General features: G+C 43.6%; 3 protein-coding genes across 3 annotated transcripts; 2 read left to right on the plus strand and 1 right to left on the minus strand.

Annotated features, from left to right (window-relative positions):
- Nucleotides 1-51: 51 nt before the first annotated feature.
- On the plus strand, nt 52-1,098 carry EAF02_007451 (uncharacterized protein; the record flags this gene model as incomplete). Its single annotated transcript, XM_038903499.1, has 1 exon — nt 52-1,098. One exon carries the CDS (start codon nt 52-54, stop codon nt 1,096-1,098), a length of 1,047 nt encoding a protein of 348 aa, XP_038756978.1.
- A 2,284-nt stretch (nt 1,099-3,382) lies between these two features.
- EAF02_007452 (uncharacterized protein) lies at nt 3,383-4,693 on the minus strand (the record flags this gene model as incomplete). Its single annotated transcript, XM_038903500.1, has 4 exons — nt 3,383-3,490; nt 3,644-4,167; nt 4,220-4,343; nt 4,397-4,693. The coding sequence occupies 4 exons, from the start codon at nt 4,691-4,693 to the stop codon at nt 3,383-3,385; spliced, it is 1,053 nt and encodes a 350-aa protein (XP_038756979.1).
- A 3,684-nt stretch (nt 4,694-8,377) lies between these two features.
- Nucleotides 8,378-20,159, plus strand: EAF02_007453 (uncharacterized protein; the record flags this gene model as incomplete). Its single annotated transcript, XM_038903501.1, has 10 exons — nt 8,378-8,432; nt 8,532-8,689; nt 8,742-9,381; nt 9,603-10,234; nt 10,315-10,623; nt 10,695-11,114; nt 11,302-12,726; nt 12,822-13,067; nt 13,350-19,415; nt 19,470-20,159. The coding sequence occupies 10 exons, from the start codon at nt 8,378-8,380 to the stop codon at nt 20,157-20,159; spliced, it is 10,641 nt and encodes a 3,546-aa protein (XP_038756980.1).
- Between the last annotated feature and the right edge of the window lie 830 nt (nt 20,160-20,989).

The following is a 20,989-nucleotide window of genomic DNA, read 5'->3' on the forward strand; positions in this document are numbered from 1 at the left end:
TGAGATCTCCACTTCTTTACAAAACTCTCTTACGGGATCAAAACTGTACAAATGATGGAGTACGCGCATTATTCGCAACCGCCGCAAGGCCAGCATAATCATACGCAGGCGCATATTCAAGGTGGATATGCAAATTCTGGACAGCACCCAAATTCCGGAGCTCCAATTACTTCACCATCTCAACAACAACCAGTCCATTCGCAACATGCCGTTCAACAATCCCCAATTCTTTCTTCGCAATCGCAGCAAGGAGGTCCCAATGCGGGACACATGCAGCAACACACTCTGGGATATCAACCAGCATACGTACCGCAGATGAACTTGCAATATGGTAACAATCCGATGAATACCCAGGCAGCAGCGATGGCAGCAACCAATGCAGCAGTTGGTGGTAACTACCCTTATAGTATGCCGGACTCCAGCTTGCCGCAAACATCGCCAAGAATTGGTGCCGGTATAAATGTGAAGAAGGAAAGAGTACCGCGGTCACCAACACAGGCTGCCATTAACAACCAAGTTGCTCAAAATAGACGCATGAGTGTACAACAAGTGGGCAGTCCTGCTGTACCTAATGCGCAACCTCTCATGAACCATGGGCCTCGGTCATCAATTTCAGGACCTCCTATGCCGGCACCACCTCCACCACACCCTCAATCTCCCGAACTTGTATCGGGAGCAGTTGAAGAGTCGCCTTTATATGTCAATGCAAAACAATTTCATCGTATTTTGAAGAGACGTGTTGCGAGACAAAGATTAGAGGAGGCCCTCCGATTGACTTCAAAGGGTAGGAAGCCATATTTACACGAGAGCAGACACAATCATGCAATGAGAAGACCCAGAGGTCCTGGTGGTCGATTCTTAACTGCAGATGAAGTTGCAGAAATTGAGAGAACAAAGGGCGATGGTGGAGATGAAAATGACAAACCATTAGAAACCCCGGCCAAGAGTGTTTCTAGTGTGAGTGCCAGTTCGGGAACTAAGCGAAAGGCCGACTCCGACAATCTCACTCCTAGTAAGAAACCTAAATTGGTCGCTGCAGCTAGAAGCAGTGCTGAGGAAGATGATGAAGATGAGGATGATGCAGAAGATGATGGATGAACATGATGTTTAATATCTTTCAGAACATTCATCATTTCATTCACAGCTCCAATTGTTTATTTATGATATCACGACAGCGATTGTTTCTTGACCTGCTATTGTGTTCGTAACACTTCATTACTTCATTTTAGCGATTTTAAGGGTCTGGTTTTTTTTCATGTATGGGTCATTTCATTTTTTTTTTTTTTTTTTTTTTTGGATATGAATAGGTTTTTCATGTCGCAATGTGAGGATGTGCCGGCTGGCAGGAGTTTTCTCACAGATTTTCAGTTCGGATCTCTCGGGTGGCTTTTACATTTGGTGGGATGGGAGGAATGGAAGGGATTCATTTGGGAGGGAAGGAATATCATATGAGGGTGTGGTAGGATGGATATCAGACGAAAGTATGACACAATTGAGATGAGGGGAAGAATTCAGATAAAAATATGAGGGAATTGGGGGAAGGACTGCATATGGACGGTTTCTCTTGAGAAAGTGTGGCTACACGGGACATTCGCTTCTCTTTTACATTTTTCATTTTTGATTCCCAATTTTATGAACGTACAGTACAGTGGAGCTTCCCTTTTAAACTTCAACCTTGCAAGAGACCCAAAAACCAGCGAAATGTTACTTGTTTTTTTACCAATTTCTACCCATGTTATATTTTCTTGTAATTTCTGACTAAAGGCGCTTTTTGATATGTTACTTATGGTGTGGTGTTGGTGTTGATGTGTATGTTGAAATGATATGTAGGGAGGGGAGCTGTGTGAAGGTACCTTCTCTTGTTCTTTCTAGTATGTTTATATTGAAATTGAATTTGATTGATGGCTCAGCTATGTTAGGCTCTGCTATGTATTTGCATCTCGCTCATTCATTAATTACATGTTCTTTTGTGTTGTGTTGTATTGTGTTGTGTGAAATCGTGGTTGCTAGATTCTTTGACAGTTTGGGGTGTTGATGAGGTGGTGGGATACCATTTTTTGTGATGGTGATGGTAATGGTGAGAGTGAGAGTGAGAGTGAGAGTGAGAGTGGAGATGTTGTAGGTAGTTGGTGAGTTGCGGAAAGCAAAGAGGATATGGAGATGGAGATGGAGCGGAATGTGGAGAGGAATTTAGGGATTTGGTGGGATGCGAGTGAGATGTGTGAGGTGTGGATAGATTGGTGTATGGGTGGGGAAATGATGGGGGAGATAGTATAAGGAGTGGTCTAGGGAGGAAGGAGGAAGGAGGAAAGAGGAGGGAGGAGAATTGTTGTGAATTCGAAGTTGGATTGGAATATGATGGATTGGAATGGGGTGGATTGGAATAGGATGGAATGGACTGGGATTGAGAGAAAGAGGGTGACGAGTAAAGGGTGAGAGGTAAAGAGAGAGCTTACTCTTCCGCGTCTGTCGCTGGATCTGTCGCTGGATCTGGGATATAATTCAGATCTAAGATCTAAGATCTGAGATTGAAGCAGGAGTCGAAGGAGGAGCAGAAGCAAGAGTAAAATCTCACCAGATCTCTTTATCGCGAATGGATGTGGATGTGGATATGGATATGAATAAGAGAGCATATGAAAGGAAATGAAATGAGAGGAAAGGAAATGAAAGGAAATGATGTGATGTGATCTATATACAAAAGAGATACCTAGCTACGAATGAAGTTTTCTTATATTACATTATATATATTACACATACCTAGTCTTGAATAGTAAACAAATCAACGGATTAATGAAGGATTGAGTACTCATTTCATTTGGATGTTTCTTATAAATGGATAGATAGATGGATGAATGAATGGATGAATGTGTAAAGTTATCTAGGCAAACTTTAACAAACTGTGAATTAGGAATTATATATGAACCATTACATGAATCAAATCAAATCAAATCGAATCCGTGTAGTTATCAAAATTCTGTAGATCTATCTATCTATCTATCATCCATAATTGGAGTTTAGTTTGTTTGTTTCAAAACCAAGGTCATTCATTCATCCATCCATCCCAGCTTGAAATGGAAGGAAGACCTTTCCCTCCCCATCCTCTCTCCTCCCCTTTTCTTCCTCATCCCAAAAACCCCTCAAAAAGGGGCTAAATAAAAATGTTCAACCAAAAGTAATCCGATCTTCCATCTAAACCTCCCCAATCACCATACCTATCCATCTATAACGATATTGTGCAATTCCACCATTCTGGTATCTTCATCCTCTCAGTCCACTTCAATCCCGCCCAGTTCAACCACAACCACAACTCAGCAATTCGTTAACAACATAAAAGAATCGTAAAACTCATATCCCATGATCAAGCTAAGGATGAGGGGCAGAATTATCTCACTCTCCCTACAATGACAGAGTTTACCACATCGCCGAATGGGTCCATGCGGACGCAGATATCGAGATGTTGAGTTACTGCTGGGGTTGTGACGTCGAAATCCTATTTTTTGTGGTTAGCTATTTGGTCTTTTCATCTTTTCTTCAGATGGATTGAGATCTTATATCTCACATCCCATAACCCATAACCCATGACATCAAAGAAAAAACCCAAAACATCAAGCAAGGAAAACAGAAGAAAGAGGAAAATACATACACAATAAAGCACACTCCTCAACCCCCACGCCCCTCTCATAACCAACAAACTCCCCTTCCTCATCTTCCCCACCACATTTTGCAAAATATTCTCTTTATCCTCCTGGGTGCCTCCCACTAAAGCCGCTAACCATACGATCTCATAACTCGAGAGATCATGAGATCCAGCTAATGACGTGGTGAATTTCATTCCGGTGGATGGAAGTCCACCGAGTGATTTGCACAAGGCTTGAGCTTGGGTATTGGCGAGAGAGTTACTGTCGATATTGGTGATAGAGGTTGGATATTGTGGGGTTGGGGAAATATATGAAATAGATGAAGGAGGTGTGATGTTGTACGTCATGTGGTTTGAGGAGAGTGCAGATAAGATGCAGAGACTAGTGAGGGGCATTGGACCCGAGCCGATAAAAGCGATGTTGGTGGATGGGGAGAGAGTGAAGCCGGTTGAGGAAATAGCGGCGAGTTCAAAACGTGTTAGATGTTCGTAGTTTTTGTCGTAGGGGAAGGTGGAAAGGATGCGGTGGGCTGGGTGCAGTTAGTTGTAGGGGAATTGGATTAAGAGATGTATGAGACTTGCCATCCTTATGAGTTTCACTGCTAGAGATTGCTTTTGCCCAGTGGGATTCCATGCGTGCTTCAGCGGTTGAACAGATGTCGCGAAGCGAAGGCAAGATGCTGGAAATCCGTGGGTCGCTGAGCACCTACATATCTATTAGTCGAAAGTTGCTATTCAAGCTCTAGTTACGAAACTGACCAATTTCGAAATTAAGTCAGGAACAACAGTGATACATGTTCCCACAAGTTCTGAAAACAAAACATTGGTTACAGGAGAAGGATTAAGATCAGTGAGTTGGGATAGTTGTGTATAAAGAGAGAGGATTTTCTGGATGTAGACTTCGGCTTGTGGATTTGGGGCATCTTCGATGACTTCTTTTGTTTCGACAACGGGACTGAAGGAGGTACTGCTGCATTTTGAGGACGAGGGTGTTTTGTTTTTCCAGTAGATTGAGCGGATGGAGGATAGTAGGGAACAGATGGAAAATTTGTCCATGATCGAATATTCTAGGCTTTCTTGGAAAATATCAAATGTGCGTAATATTCGGAGCTGCAAGATAATTGCGAGATTAGAATGTGATAATTTAAACAGTTATTACGGTGCCAAGTATGAAATGAGGGGTATTAGAAATTTAGAGTTAATAGGGAGACCTCGTGGAGGCACGGGGTAAATATCAACTCCAATATTATTCGTTGGCTGATAAAATTGTATGTGATATGAAACAGTCGAATATAGAGCCATGGATGGGATATTCATACACAAGCGGACGAAGATATTGAAGCGTTATCCATATGATACTATATGTGGGAAACAATCTGGATCGAAAGTGGTGATTATGAAATATTGCAAGATTACATTACCAGAATTTTTTTGCGTAGTTTATCCTTTCTTGGGAAATCTCTTTGCAAAGTCTGTTGTGTCGAGTCTTGAAATTGAAAGAAGATAGAAAATAAATTGAACTCTTAAAAATTGATGTGCAGAAGATCCATGGAATTTTTGCTTGTACTCTTAAATAGCCATCAAGGTGTTTTCCAGGCTCCATTTACATGTTTAACCGGGTAAGGCGACCAATCCAGAGCGTCGAATTGTTAAGATTATGGGAGTAAACCCACTTGATGTGATACTGAATAACCGGGAAGATGTGTGAATCAATTGAGTTGGGAGACTTTTTATGTGAATGTGATCCTTCCACTTGCAGGTTTATATGGAGTGAATAAACAAGGACAGCGAATGATCGCCCAGGCTATACCAGAAGCTGATAGATTTTCCATGTAGCAAAGTTTTGTACGATACCCTTGTATTGTTTCATTCATGAGGAAGGTATGATAGATTCCAGAACTTGGGAGATCTTCGTTGTGATAAAGGCAGGTGCTCCCATGAAAAAGATTTTCGAAACTCAGGGTAATATCATAAACATCGAAATACTTAGGCAAAAGAGTGTCAACATCCAATGTCTTAAATATACATCAGACTTCTTGTGTATACCAAATAAATGAGACGAGAGCACATGGTGAATATTACGCTCCCAGCACGGATGGTGGACGGTATTGCGGGCATGGACACTTGACCCTGAGAAGAACGTTCGACAATCCACGACCAAGAAAGCTATTTATTGAGAGGCTGTTATGGAAACATTTATTGATCATGATATAGGTTATCCTTTCCATAAGGTGTGAGCATCTGGGTCATAATTTCATAGTTGCTCTAAGACACTTCGTCATCGATGCAGTTTTTCTTCTCTGCCATTGTGTTGGCTATTTTGTGTCCTAGTATAGATTGGTTCGAGTCAGCTTGAGGGAGTTATTGGGAAGTCGTTGCCTCTAGTCTTGATCGCTATTCCCCGACAAACAATCGAAAAAAAGAAAACGCAATATTTCATGCTGACAGAACAGACTGATCGGTACTAGCTAGCGCGAGCACTCTTCACCATGAGAATCTTCAGATCAATCGATCTAGTGAAGAAAACAATGGTTTCATAGCAGGATTGGCACCTCACTATTGCTTTGAATGCCCATCCCTCATTGAATCCCCTGACTGAGCCTTTCGGACGTCATGAAAGCCAGACGCAGTATAAATATTAGCTTGTAGAGCTAAGAAGCCATAGCTACCTACGCGCATGATTAGTCTCGTGTGTGGTAATACAAGAGGAACGACTTGCTGCATGGATATGTCGAAGTCGGCATATCCCTGGACGCCATAACATGGAAACAGTAAATATGACAGCTGTGAGAGTGGCGAACAATGTCTCATATTCTGTTGTAGTGATTATGTTGCTATGAATCTTTGCAGACACTGCAAGTATTACCAGGCAGGTGGCTGCATCTCGATTGCATTGCGACGACGTTCTTTTAGGTGGAATCATCAATTGACGAGCAACCCAAGCACACCACACATAAAATCGTTGCTCGATGAGTTTTGGGATCTTTCGGTAGAGCCAAATATTGTATTGTAATGAGGGAGACATCATATTGGCCTGGTGTAATTTTAGGGACTTAAGCTTGTCTTGTAGAGAGGATGATCCAAATGACAGATATTTGATTCTATGCGAAGAGCGCCATGGTTTGGCGTTAGCTGCGTATGGTCATGCGATAGAGCGTTGCGATCATGTCCTATACCAACAAGAATCCGATACAGGGTAGATGTGAATCTCGGAGTACCAGATTTGCTCTATGTCTGGGCTTAACTTGCAGACCGAAGGAGTGTTCATGTAATTCTTGAACAAAAAATTTGGTCCGATTTGGTAACAAAAGATAAATTCCAACTTACACATAAGGAAACCATGGATATTTTATAAAGGCGCAGTACTGCGAATTGAGACACATTTGATGTGCGGGGCTGTTGTCCGCAGCTCCCAAAGCATCAATATTCCGCCTTGACAAGAAGCTAAAGAAGGCAGCAGGATCGGATCCCTTGGAGCTTGGGTGGGCAACCCTTTATCTCTCTTGCTAGCTCTCTTTCAAATGGGAAAGATGGCAGTGGATAACAGTCTATTCGACTCATTGATAACCTGCAAGAGTTTCGCAAGGCTTTCAAATTCCTGACACCGGTGATAGCTGTACATCGGAACGCAGCCCAAATTCTGCATCGATGGCTTGCTTGCTTCTCTCTTCTTTCCTTCAGACCATATAGATCCAATATCAACTACCGTCCATTCATTAGTGTACAACAGGGGAAAGACCAAAATATACCGAGGAAACATTCCAGGACTGCTAACGGATTCGATCCAGAGTTGGGGGTTTAAGTCGAACTGTTGAAGTAAATATAGATATTCGCGCGCCGCAGTATTCTAGAATGCTACCAAGTTACCCTACTGTGTCCATCACATTTTTGAGCCTAGCTTACTAAAAGCATAGGATTGCGGCCATATACATAGAAATTCATTTCCTTTCAATGTATTAAGACCATGCTAGGAACGATTCTGGGGCCACAGAAATACAAGAACTCTCTTGGATTGGACATTAGAAGCCAACTTTTCTGACATGCTGATTTGACTTGACTTCTTGATTATCTTCTTCAAAGTGAATCGAATCAGAAATATTTCAGTGATAAAATGAAAGTTTGACATCACAAATAGTAACAAAACACATCATGTACTGGTCATCGAAAGTCAAATGCTACTTTACCTTTTCACGCTAGATTGACTTGAATGCCTCTATAAATGGATGACTAATAGATCACGTGTACCATAAGGCTAACTTCACTAGAAGCTTCGGCCAATCATACTGTCTAATCCTACTTTAGCTTGGCTTATATAAGCGCTCGGGGTCTCTGCGATTCCCCCATCCAAAAAGTTGAGCCTTGTCTGTAGAAAGCATAGAAATATCAGAAGAAGTCCAAATCAACCAGGACGAAGAACGTTTTTAATATTTACGACATCACGACAGACCTTTCATTTCGAAACTTTCTATCATTCGAAACCCTTATTGTCTCTCAAGTATTGACTAAATAGTTAATTTAATTTTTTCCACAACATCTACACTTTCCCAGCCTTTTCTCGGAAGCCTTCAATTCAAGACGCGAACTACTTTTGGGAAGCACGCCGGTTCTGTTTGCACATAATACCGGTACTTTTTCAGCCTGACGAGAAATTCTATTGTAATTGGTGTTATTTTCTCGCGCTGCATGAAGTAATTCCCGCAAGAGGCTTGCGCCAATGCGAATTCCGCTGCTATTGCAGCTATGACTTCTAATAATATAGAGGTCCTCGTTCAGAGGTTGAGCTCTGCAGACACTGGTATGCCTTTGAATTACTGGACTTTTTCTTGACACCAAACCACTGTGCATATTTTGCTACGTAATTCTGGATATTCTTATGCTAATTATAATGCGACAGATCTCAAACTCAAGGTCGATGCTGCCGTTCAATTGCGCGATGGCCTCGAGCATTACATCACCGGTCCCATATATCCGGCATTCTTAAGGAAGCTCATGCCAATTTTTATAAATTGCTTGAAGGGTCCTCCTGTATTTATTAGCACTAATTTAGAGCAGGTAGGCATCACAATAACGAAATGTGTGACGCCATGCTCACCTGGAATTTTAGAAACTTCGATGTTGCGTCCTGGAGATACTTCATCGTCTACCAACGAACCCCCCGGAATCATTCGAGCCATATGCGGTGGAAGTGGTGGATCTTTTGATAAGTCTAGTCCGAATAGATAACGAGGAAAATGCTACGCTATGTGTCAAGACCATCATGGACATCATGCGAAGTCAGACCAAGGTTTTGCAAGACAAAGTGCAGACGTTTCTCGGTCTCATTCAAGATCTTTTTGACCAGATGGATTCGGTTGTTCGTGACCAACTCGATAATGTAGCCACCGGATCTAACCCCTCTGGTGTTCCGTCCACACCTGGAAGTTCGCAGACATTTCAGAATTCCCCTCGGCCTGGCTCGCCTGTTACCACTGGAGACATCGGTCAAGATCCACAACAGCAGACGCGCAAACTACTGAAAGGGATGCAGTCATTCAAAGTCCTTGCTGAATGTCCCATCATTGTCGTATCGATATTCCAGGTTTATCGCAATTCCGTGCCTCAGAATGTCAAACTATTTATACCGCTCATCAAAAGCGTGCTGTTACTCCAAGCCAAACCACAGGAGCAAGCTCATATTGAAGCAGCGAAAAGAGGTACAATATTCACAGGTGTTAGTCCGGATATCAAGAATCGAGCGGCTTTTGGTGAATTCATTACAGCGCAGGTAAAGACTATGAGTTTCCTAGCATATCTTTTGAGAGTCTATTCGCAACAGCTCACAGATTTCCTTCCCACGCTACCGGATATAGTAGTAAGACTGTTAAGGGACTGCCCCCGAGAAAAGTCTGGAGCTCGAAAGAGCTACTGGTGGCGATCAGACATATAATCAACTTCAATTTCAGAAAGATCTTTCTCAGAGTAATAGACCAACTCCTTGATGAAAGGACACTTATCGGCGATGGCTTGACTGTGTATGAAACGATGCGACCCCTGGCCTACAGCATGTTAGCCGACCTTATTCATCACGTTCGAGATGCATTGGAACCCGGCCAGATTCGAAAAACAGTTGAAGTTTATACTCGGAACCTACAAGATAGTTTTCCTGGGACAAGCTTTCAAACTATGAGCGCAAAGTTATTACTCAATATGGCTGAATGTATTGCAAAAATGCCTAGCAAGACAGATGCTCGCCACTATCTAATAATGATACTTAATGCCATTGGAGATAAGTTTGCAGCCATGAATCGCCAGTATACCAATGCAGTCAAGCTTTCAAAGCACTATTCCCAGCATACAATCGACGCTGCCCCCGAAAATTATTTAGCAGACAAGGATAACCCACCAGACTGGGACGAGATTGACATTTTTTCGGCAATGCCTATCAAGATTTCGAATCCTCGTGATAGGGGCGCAGATCCAGTAGCCGACAACAAATTTCTGTTCAAAAATCTTATGAATGGCCTGAAGAATACATTCTACCAATTGAAGGCCTGCAACGGAGGTTCCCCAATTGAGCTAGCGAATGCTCCTCCACATTGGGCAGAGGTGTCACCACGGGTTTTTCTGCGGAAGAGGTTCAAGTCATCATAAAACTTTTCCGAGAAGGAGCTTACGTATTTCGATATTACGAGATTGAGAAACCTGCGACAGAATCGCAATACTCGTCCCCTGTTGAATTCATGGCAAACCATTATATGGTATCTAGCAGCAAGGAGGAAAAGGATCTCCTTGAAACTTTTGCCACAGTCTTTCATTGTATAGATCCGGCCACATTTCACGAAGTATTTCATGAAGAAATACCCAAGCTTTATGAAATGATCTTTGAGCATACAGCTCTTCTCCATGTTCCTCAATTCTTCCTCGCTAGTGAGGCAACTTCACCAAGCTTCGCCGGAATGCTATTACGATTCCTTATGGACCGCATTGATCAAGTTGGTACCGCTGATGTCAAAAAGTCATCAATTCTTCTTCGACTCTTCAAGCTAGCTTTCATGCCGTGACTCTCTTCGCGAACCAGAACGAGCAGGTTCTATTGCCACACGTTGTTAACATTGTGACAAAGTCCATCGAGCTTTCGACTACTGCCGAGGAGCCCTTGAACTATTTCTTACTACTGAGATCACTTTTCAGAAGTATTGGAGGTGGAAAATTCGAACATCTTTACAAGCAAATTTTACCTCTTTTGGAAATGCTACTAGAAGTCCTCAATAATTTACTTATGGCTGCTCGCAAACCAGCAGATCGGGACCTTTACGTAGAACTTTGTTTAACAGTACCGGCACGATTGAGCAACCTTCTGCCTCATCTTAGCTACTTGATGCGCCCTTTAGTAGTGGCTCTACGCGCAGGTTCTGATCTCGTTGGTCAAGGTTTGCGAACTCTGGAACTATGCGTGGACAATCTCACGGCAGATTACCTAGACCCAATAATGGCGCCAGTAATTGATGAGCTGATGACTGCACTATTTGACCATCTTCGACCAAATCCATACAGCCATTTCCATGCACATACCACCATGCGTATACTTGGAAAATTGGGAGGTCGCAACAGGAAATTCATGACTGGTGCCCCCAATCTTAATTTCCAGCAGTTTTGCGGATGATATCGCGACCTTTGACTTGAAGTTGATCGGCTCCAAGAAGGAGAAAGCTTTTCCTGTCGAGATAGGAATCGACCTCGCAATCGGAAAATTGATGGAGGTTCCGAAGGGTGCTGCTGCTAAAAAATCAGATCCTCATTACAAGAAGCAAGCGCTTGCTATGGTCAAAGCTCAGCTCAAGTTGCGACTGGGCGCAGATAATCTTCCGGATGACTTTCCTCGTCTCGTAAGGCTCCAGGCACAAGATCTTCTTTCTAAAAAATCAGATGCAGACCTATCACTTTTCGAAACTCCTGTCAGAGATCGGTCTGAAACTAAGAAGATGCAACAAGATGTCATGCTGAAGAAACTTTTCAAGGCTTGCATATTCGCAGTATCCCTTCCAGACTTCTCGGCAGAAGCTACCGCTCTCTTGTCCAACATTTGTAAACACGTTACGATTATCGAAGTCGCTAGATCATTAGGTGACATGAAAGTGAGAATGAAGCCGTTTGATGTCAATGCAGGAGAAGGCCCTCCTTGCATTGACAGCAAAGTTCTGGGGGATGCCATCGTCGAATCTCTCGCTTCCGATTTGCCTGCTGTGCGTGATGCCGCCAAGTTTGCTGCCCAAGAGGTCTACGATTCGACATCGACCATCTTTGGGTCCAATCGCTTCATTTACAGATTGTCTTTTTTTAGCCATTTGAGTAACGTCTTCTGTCACAGCTGCTATCAGGAAGAGTGGTTCACCAAAACCGGTGGTAGTTTGGGTATTAATCTCATGCTAACAAAATTCGATCTCGGTGATAGCTGGATGTTGGAAAAGCAAGTTGAGTATACTAAAGCTCTCATGCATGTTGTCAAAGATATGCCCCCTGATCTGCCAGCGAAGACTCGAATTGCTGCTCAGAATACACTGGAACTCCTTCTGAAGCGATGCGCCGGCAAATCTTCTAAAGCTGATCTTCAACCTTCGTCACAGCCTGGCCAACCTTCACGACCATCTAAGCTACTTCAACTGTGCAACTTTTTCAATGCTGAGGTTTACCACATGAATGGTCATGTTCGTGAAACCGCCAGGAAATCCTTGGAGATTATCGCGAAGGAGATTGGGGTTGAAGTGTACGAGCTTCTTGCCCACCAGCAGGATCGAATCTTGGCTCCCATTTATAACAAACCTCTCAGAGCTTTGCCATTTGCAACCCAAATTGGATATATCGATGCCGTCAATTATTATATGAGTCTGAAGAATGACTTCCTTGCCTTTGATGACACTTTGAACAGACTGCTTATGGAGTGTTTGGCGTTAGCTGATGCACCAGATGAGTCGCTAGCGCCCAAACCCACCGAATATCGAACACATGAGCATATTGTCACTCTCAGAGTCTCTTGCATAAAGACCTTGACAACTGCCATGGGATTTGATGACTTTCAAAAAGGTCCGGCTAGTCCTACTCGAACTAGGATTGTCAGTGTATTCTTCAAATGCCTTTATTCTAACTCCAAGTCAACTATTGAGGCGGCGAATGATGCGTTGAGAGTCGTCTTATCCATTCCAACAAGCTTCCCAAGGATCTCCTTCAAAACGGCCTCCGACCGGTATTGGCTAATCTTCAAGATCCTAAACGGTTGACCACTCATGGTCTCGATGGGCTAGCACGATTGCTTCAACTTCTGACAACATATTTCAAGGTTGAGATTGGTGCCCGCCTGTTGGAACACATTAGAATACTTGCAGACCCAAACTCTTTTCAACGTATCTCGTTCACTCTCGTAGAGCAAAACGAGCAGATGAAGATTATTGCAGCCGTATTCAATATTTTTCATCTCTTGCCCCCTGCAGCGAGCAATTAAAGAGAAGCTTATCGAGACTGTTTTGGAGTTGGAAGAGAAACTTCGTAGAACACGCCATAGTCCTTTCAGAGAACCACTATACAAATACATCAATCGGTATCCTAAAGAGGTATGGGCCATGCTTCTAAGCAAGATTGAGGATCAAAAGTATGGCAGGTTTTTGGCGCAAGTTTTGGGCCATCCCGATAGTGCACCGCTACGAGCCGTCGTAGTTCGTAACATAGATTCTTTGATAAGAGCTGCGGAGATATGGGTGCAGAAAACAGAGAGACCCGATATGCAGCCGTCATTAATGCCATCAATGTCATGCACTCCATCTGTAACTTCAAGGGAACCGAACTTTGGATGGATAAAAAAGAGAACTTAATGTGGTTCAGGCTAGTTGGCAAGAACCTTGAGCAGCACCTACGCACTAATACTCTTCCACAAAATCTTCGACTGGCGGCAGAACAAGCAGGACAACAACTTATGATCATCTTCACAAAGTTCCTGGAATACAATCCCCGTGACCTAGATTCATTCTTCAATCTAATCGAGTCGGTAACAGCTGAAGATTTCAAGCCCAACCAGCCAATCTTTGATTTCATTTACAAGTCTATAATCTGTAGCGAATCGATCGAATATCGCAAAGCTATTGTCCTGCGAAGTCTGGAGATCTACGTCGGTAAATCTGCAACGCAGAGAAACAAAACATTCCTCCTCCACAATCTTGTCAATCCAATCATCGCCATGGACATTATGCGCAACTTTCAGCAGCCATTATCGGCCAAGAGTCCTCGACTCATAGACAGGACGATTATCGAATCGATACATACCAAAGTTTGGAAGGTCGGGCTGCCAGATCCAAGTGATGATCTCACACAGCCAGGAATCGATCATACTCGGATGGAGGTGTTACAATTGACAGCAATGCTCGTGAAATACAATCATTCCATCCTTCAAGAAGCCAGGAAAGACATCATTAAGTTTGGTTGGGGCTACATCAGGCTCGAGGATGTCATTAACAAGCATGCGGCATATGTCGTCATTGGATATTTTATTGCACACTACGAAACACCTGCCAAGATTGTCCAACAAGTATACTTTTCTCTTCTCAAAACGAATCAAAATGAAGGACGGGCTTTGGTCACTCAAGCATTGGAATTAATTGCGCCAGTCCTACCCAAACGTTGCAATGCTGTACCTGGAGATCGCAACCCCGTATGGGCTGCTGCTCCACGCCGCATACTCGCGGAGGAAGGCAACAATGTACAGCAGATGACAAGCATTTTCAATTTCCTTGTGAAACATGCAGATCTTTTTTACGAATCTCGTGACAAGTTTATCAATCTCATAATTGGCTCCTTGCGAAAAATTGCGTTGCCGCAAACAAATCCAAATCCGTCCAACGAGAGCAAAAAGTTGGCACTGCATTTGATGTCGTTGATATGGCAGTGGGAGGAGCGCCGCGTCCAGGGGAAGTCAGCTTCTCCAGAAAGGTCTCTGTCCGAATCTCCAAATACAAAGAAAAGAAAGCTCGACAGTCTCAACGAGGCTCAGACTTCCTCTCCGTCGCCATCCAGACCTGGAGCTGCTTCTGCGAATGATAAGCCAGAGTATCTGATACCATCTGTGATGCGTGCAAAGATGATCAAGTATCTTGTTGAATTCATTGCCTCGCTCAATGAACGATACCCTCTACCATCTGCCCGAAGCCGAGATACAGCAACGTCTCACGGACCAGCACAGCCAACTCCTTCTGTGGAAATCTGCAAGAAATCTTTGGCTTTACTTTGGAATCTTTTACAGCCCCAGTACTGGGGTGATCTTGACATTGATCTTTTCCCGAATGTTACGAAAGAAGTCCTCGCAAGTGACAAAGCGACAGCGGCGCTTGCAAACGAACGCCCTGATAAGGACAAGCCGGATGACAAATTTATCACAAATATTGTCAATACACTGCAAGTTGTTCGGATTGTTGTCAACGTAAAGCCGGTCAAGTGGATTCTTGAGAAAGTGCCAGAAATCCAACATATTCTAGAGAAGGCACTTAAATCCGATAACCCAGAGATTCAAGATTGCTTGCATGCTGGCAACGAGAAAATCGACGATGGACGGAAATTGAGTCCTCTGCTCAAGCGTATTTTAGAGGCAGTTCCCGATGATACCCCGATGGAAGATGCAGACGCAGAGTCGGAACCGGAAGCCTCAACTTCTGAGATCATAACTTTCCTATCTGCTATAGCTACAGAGACGCTCCAGGCTAATAACTATATATCTGGTCTCAACATTCTCTGGACTCTAGCGCAGAGAAAAGCATCGGAAATGGATCAGCATATCCAGCAAGTCATGAAAGCTTTGCAGCAGAAATTGGCGCGTGAGCATGTAGGTCATTACCAAGCATTAGCGGGTCAAGGTACAATTCCTCCCCCGATACGATCTGGTGAGGTTGAACCTGTTGGCATCATGACACCGTACGATCTGGAGATTCAAACTGGGCTTACTCTCAAAGCCATTGACATAATATCCTTACGCATGGATACTCTTGCTGACAATCGCCGTCCATTCCTGAGCGTCCTCGCAACTTTGGTAGAGAAGTCTTTGAGTAATACATTATGTCTCAAAATCTTGGATATGGTAGAAGGCTGGGTCTTCAAGTCAGATGGCTCCTGGCCTACTTTGAAAGAGAAGACTGCTGTACTGCATAAAATGTTGACTTTTGAGCAGCGTACGGATCAGACGTTGTTGATGAAGTTCTTGGAACTCGTCATCCGCATTTATGAAGATCCGAAAATTACGCGCACCGAACTGACAGTTCGCATGGAGCATGCTTTCTTAATCGGCACAAGAGCACAAGACGTAGACATGCGAAATCGATTCATGGCTATATTTGACAGAAGTCAGTCCAAGACGGCAAGCACAAGGCTCAATTATGTCATCATTGGACAGAACTGGGATACTCTCGCAGATTCTTATTGGCTAGCGCAAGCTTCTCAATTGCTTTTAGGTGCTGTGGATTCTAACCACTCCATCCACTTGCATTCGGATGACTTCAAGGTGATGCCTGCTTCAGTACTTTATGAGACTTATGCTAAAGACAATCGAACTCCTACTTTGCCACAAGACAATAGATTTGACAGTCTCATGGCATCTCACAGACGCTTTGTTGCTGAACTAGGAGATGTCAAAGTACGAGATATCGTTGAGCCTCTGAGCCAACTTCAACATCTTGATCCAAACATGGCTCACGAGATATGGGTAGCTTTATTCCCAATATACTGGATTGCCACGCCAAAAGATGAACGAAGCGAACTGGAACGAGGCATGGTGACTCTACTCACGAGAGACTATCATTCGCGTCAAATCGATCGACGACCCAATGTGGTGCAATCTCTCCTGGAAGGTGCAGCTAAAGCATGGCCCGAGTGTAAATTACCACCCCACGTACTCAAGTTTCTGGCAAAGACCTACGATGCTTGGTACACAGCCCTCGTACAACTTGAAAAAGCTGCTATTAAACCTGAGATTGAAAGCGAATTGGTTCGGGAAAGCAATCTCGATGCCCTTGTTGAACTGTATTCTGGGCTTCAGGAAGACGATCTTTTCTACGGAACTTGGCGCCGCCGCTGTGCATATGTCGAGACTAATGCTGCTCTCTCATACGAACAGAACGGAATGTGGGATAAAGCTCAAACGATGTATGAGCATGCTCAGATTAAGGCACGAACAGGGGCACTTCCCTTTTCACAAGGAGAGTACATACTATGGGAAGATCACTGGGTTTTATGTGCCCAAAAACTTCAGCAGTGGGAAGTTCTTCAAGATTTTGCGAAGCACGAGAATTTCCCAGACTTGCTTCTTGAGAGTCATTGGAGGCAATTTGACATTTGGCAAGAGGCTGAGAGTCGTGAATCGCTAGACAACATCATAAAAGGTGTCATGGATGCGCCAACGCCAAGGAGAACATTCTTCCAGGGTTTCATGTCTTTGCTCAAGCTACACAAGAAGACTGAAACACAAGCAGATTTCAACAAAGTCTGCGACGAAGCGATCCAACTTTCAATCCGCAAATGGCACCAATTGCCCAAACGCATTACCAACGCTCACATTCCACTGCTCCAAAATTTCCAACAGCTTGTGGAACTACACGACGCTAGTGTTATATGTCAAAGCTTATCGCAGACTACCGCTGCCAACCTCGATGTCAAATCGGGTGAACTGAAGCTTTTGTTGGGAACTTGGCGCGATCGACTACCAAATGTCTGGGACGACATCACAGCTTGGCAAGACCTTGTCACATGGAGACAGCATATTTTTGCTCTAATCAACTCAACCTACTTGAACCTTCTTCCTCAGCAAGCTCCAAATGCCAATGGCGCATCCTTCGCCTATAGAGGTTACCATGAAACTGCTTGGATCATCAATAGATTCGCACATGTAGCCCGAAAGCATAATCTACCTGAGGTTTGCATCAACCAACTAAGCCGGATCTACACGTTACCAAACATAGAGATTCAGGAGGCTTTCCTCAAGCTCCGAGAGCAAGCAAAGTGTCACTACCAAAACCCTAACGAGCTGAACAATGGTTTAGATGTCATCAATAACACCAATCTGAATTACTTTGGCCCTACCCAAAAGGCCGAATTCTATACTTTGAAGGGAATGTTCCAGGAAAAGCTCGGGTTACGTGATGAAGCATCCGAAGCTTATGGAATGGCATTGTTTTTTGAGATCAAGCTTCCAAAGGCCTGGGCTGAATGGGGTTATTTCAATGATCGCTTGTTCAAAGCGAATCTAACTGACTACACGTTTGCCAGGAATGCCTTAAGTTGTTACTTGGAAGCAGCCGGGTTGTTTAAGAATGCGAAGTCTAGAAAACTCCTCACAAGAATTCTCTGGTTATTGAGCCTCGATGATGCTGAAGGTACACTTTCGAAACAATTTGATGAGTACAAAGGGGAAACACCGGTCTGGTATTGGATCACATTCATCCCTCAACTTCTCACGGGATTGGGACACAAGGAAGCTGCCAAGGCACATCTTATTCTGTCTAAAATCGCCAAACAGTACCCTCAAGCGTTGTTCTTCCAGCTTAGAACAAATCGTGAAGATATGCTTGCTATCAAGAAGACGCAGGAAATGAAGGAGGCTAAGAACAAGAGAGCCCAGACTCAAGCCCAAAACCAGGCATCGAACGGTAGCTCTAACCTCAAAACGGAAATCGCCAACGGCGCAAGATCTGAAAGTGCCTCCGCATCACGGCCTGGGACTGCAAGTGCCGAAGCTGCTCCTTCGATCAAAACAGAGCCTGGAGAAACGAACGGAAATGCTGCCAGTACAAACAGCGCTCCTGTCAACGGGGCACCTGCTAATGGCGCGGCGAGTGCTTCACAAGATGTCACAACATCCCAGGCACCCCAGAAGAGACCTCCTTGGGAGTACACCGAAGAATTGCTAGGAACTTTGAAAACAGCTTTTCCATTACTGGCACTTTCCATGGAAGCAATGGTTGATTCTATTCAAAAGAATTTCAAATGTCCACCTGACGAGGATGCATACAGATTGATAGTAGCCTTACTCAATGACGGGCTTTCTTATGTTAGCCGTACCCCATCTTCGTATGCTAAGGACACTAGACTGCCGCCAGCGACAGAAGCAAACATCACTCGCTTTGCAGAAACTATTCTCCCCCCTCACATTAGAACTTCGTTTGAACAGGATTTCGTTAGACACAAACCTACAATGTTCGAGTATATTCACAAGCTTAGAATATGGAGAGATAAGTTTGAAGAGAAACTGGATCGTCGCACCCTGACAATGCCACTTGAAGGGTACAACTCTTACCTTATCGATTTCCGTTTCCAAAAACTCGATGAGATAGAAGTCCCAGGGCAATATCTTCTCCATAAAGACAAGAACCAAGACTTCGTTCGCATTGAACGATTCATGCCTGATGTGGATCTCGTGCGTGCAATTGGGGTCTGCCATCGTCGTATTAGGATTCGTGGCCATGATGGAAGTCTGCATCCTTTTGCTATACAGCATCCTGCGGCACGACATTGTAGAAGGGAAGAACGCATTTTGCAGTTGTTCAGGCATTTCAATGGTAGCTTAAGCAAACGAAAGGAAAGCAGAAGACGTAATCTGAACTTCCATCTACCGTTGATGATTCCTCTTGCACCCCATATCAGAATGGTGCAAGACGATCCAACCTATATCTCATTACAGGGAGTGTACGACGATCACTGCAGGAGAAATGGAGTTACTAAAGACGCGCCAATTGTGTTCAATATGGAAAAGCAAAAACTCTTATTCGATCAAAAAGTAAGTTTCATGGAGGGCGGTATTTCCCAAGTTTCTATAACTGACTTTGCCAAGCAAAAGACATCTATCGAACATTCTGCCACGGCAAAACTCGAGACTTTTGCTGCTATTCAAGAACGATATGTTGGCCCATCACTTGTTCTTGGATATTTTACGAAAACCTACCCATCGTTCTCCGAATTCTGGCTATTCCGAAGACAGTTCTCTTATCAATATGCAGCTCTTACATTTATGACGTATATTCTACATATGCATAATCGTTATCCTCATAAGATCACAATTTCACGTGCCACAGGAAACATTTGGGGATCTGAATTGATGTCGTGTATGGCAGCAGGCAAAGCACTTTTCCACAACCCTGAGCCTGTACCATTCCGTCTCACTCCCAACATTCAGACACTTATGGGACCATTGGCTACTGAGGGTATTTACAGTTGTGCCATCATGGCTATTGCGCGATGCCTCACTGAACCTGGGTTTGAACTCGAACAGCAACTCTGTCTTTTCGTACGCGACGAAATGATATTCTGGTTCACGAGCAGCCATAGAACTACCACCAAAGACACTGATTTGAGGGATGCTGTTCAGATAAATAGTGATATGATCGTTAAGAGGGCATTGAGCATAGCTAAGTCGCCAGAAGGTGCGTTACCTGCTAACCAGACGGTTATTGACTTGATTGCCAAGGCAGTCAATCCTATGAACCTTGCGCAATGTGACGCTCTATGGATGCCATATCTATAATCTTAAGAGTTGGGATTTTGAGATGTGAACACGAGAGGGAAGGAGATGGAGACTGATACGGGGGTTCTGTGTATTTTCTCAAATGTTTCAGGCGTTATTGGCTGGTGTGTAGGAATAGAAGCTTGCTTGGCTAGTGAGCGTGGGGGAAATCGGAAGGTTGATTTACGGTTGGTTTAATTACTTTTCGGCGTTCATCTAGGGAGAGATGCTGGCGAGTTAACGGGAGGCATAAAAGTGAGGACAGTATGGATTTAGATTAGGGTGGCATGATATAATAATCGGGAGTTTTTTTTATATTTGCAGTGAGGAAATGCCCATGTAGATAGTATTTCGCAGCCCTTGCCATGAATATAATTAAGCTTCTTAAAAGCGACAAGTAGCATATTCTACTTTCGGTGACAGTGAAATTTCACCCGACGCATGCATTCCACGTGAGCGGTCATTGAAGGCAAAGTCGCCTTTTAAAGCTTCAGACAATCTTCCAATCTCATTTTTTTCATATGTGATAAACTCGTGCCACATCAAGGCACATAAACTGAATCTTCTTCTTTCTCCTTACTGTACTTTTACAAAAAAAAAAAAAAAAAATATATATATATATATATATATTTACACATCACGTCATAAACTCCAGTATCAAATTTTATCATTGTATACCATCTTCATTTATCCATTCTATCTAGCAAGGTATTCAACCGAGCCAATAACATCCAGAAAATTCCTAATCCAATTACGAGACTCATTGTCATCTCATGGGAGGTCAATTTTACCAATACCCAATTCACCATCCACGCAAGCTATGCAGATACACCCATAAAATCCCACCAATT

The sequence above is a fragment of the Botrytis sinoallii genome (genome assembly GCF_014898435.1).
Source record: "Botrytis sinoallii strain Bc 23 chromosome Unknown BSIN_012, whole genome shotgun sequence".
NCBI classification, from domain to species: domain Eukaryota; kingdom Fungi; phylum Ascomycota; class Leotiomycetes; order Helotiales; family Sclerotiniaceae; genus Botrytis; species Botrytis sinoallii.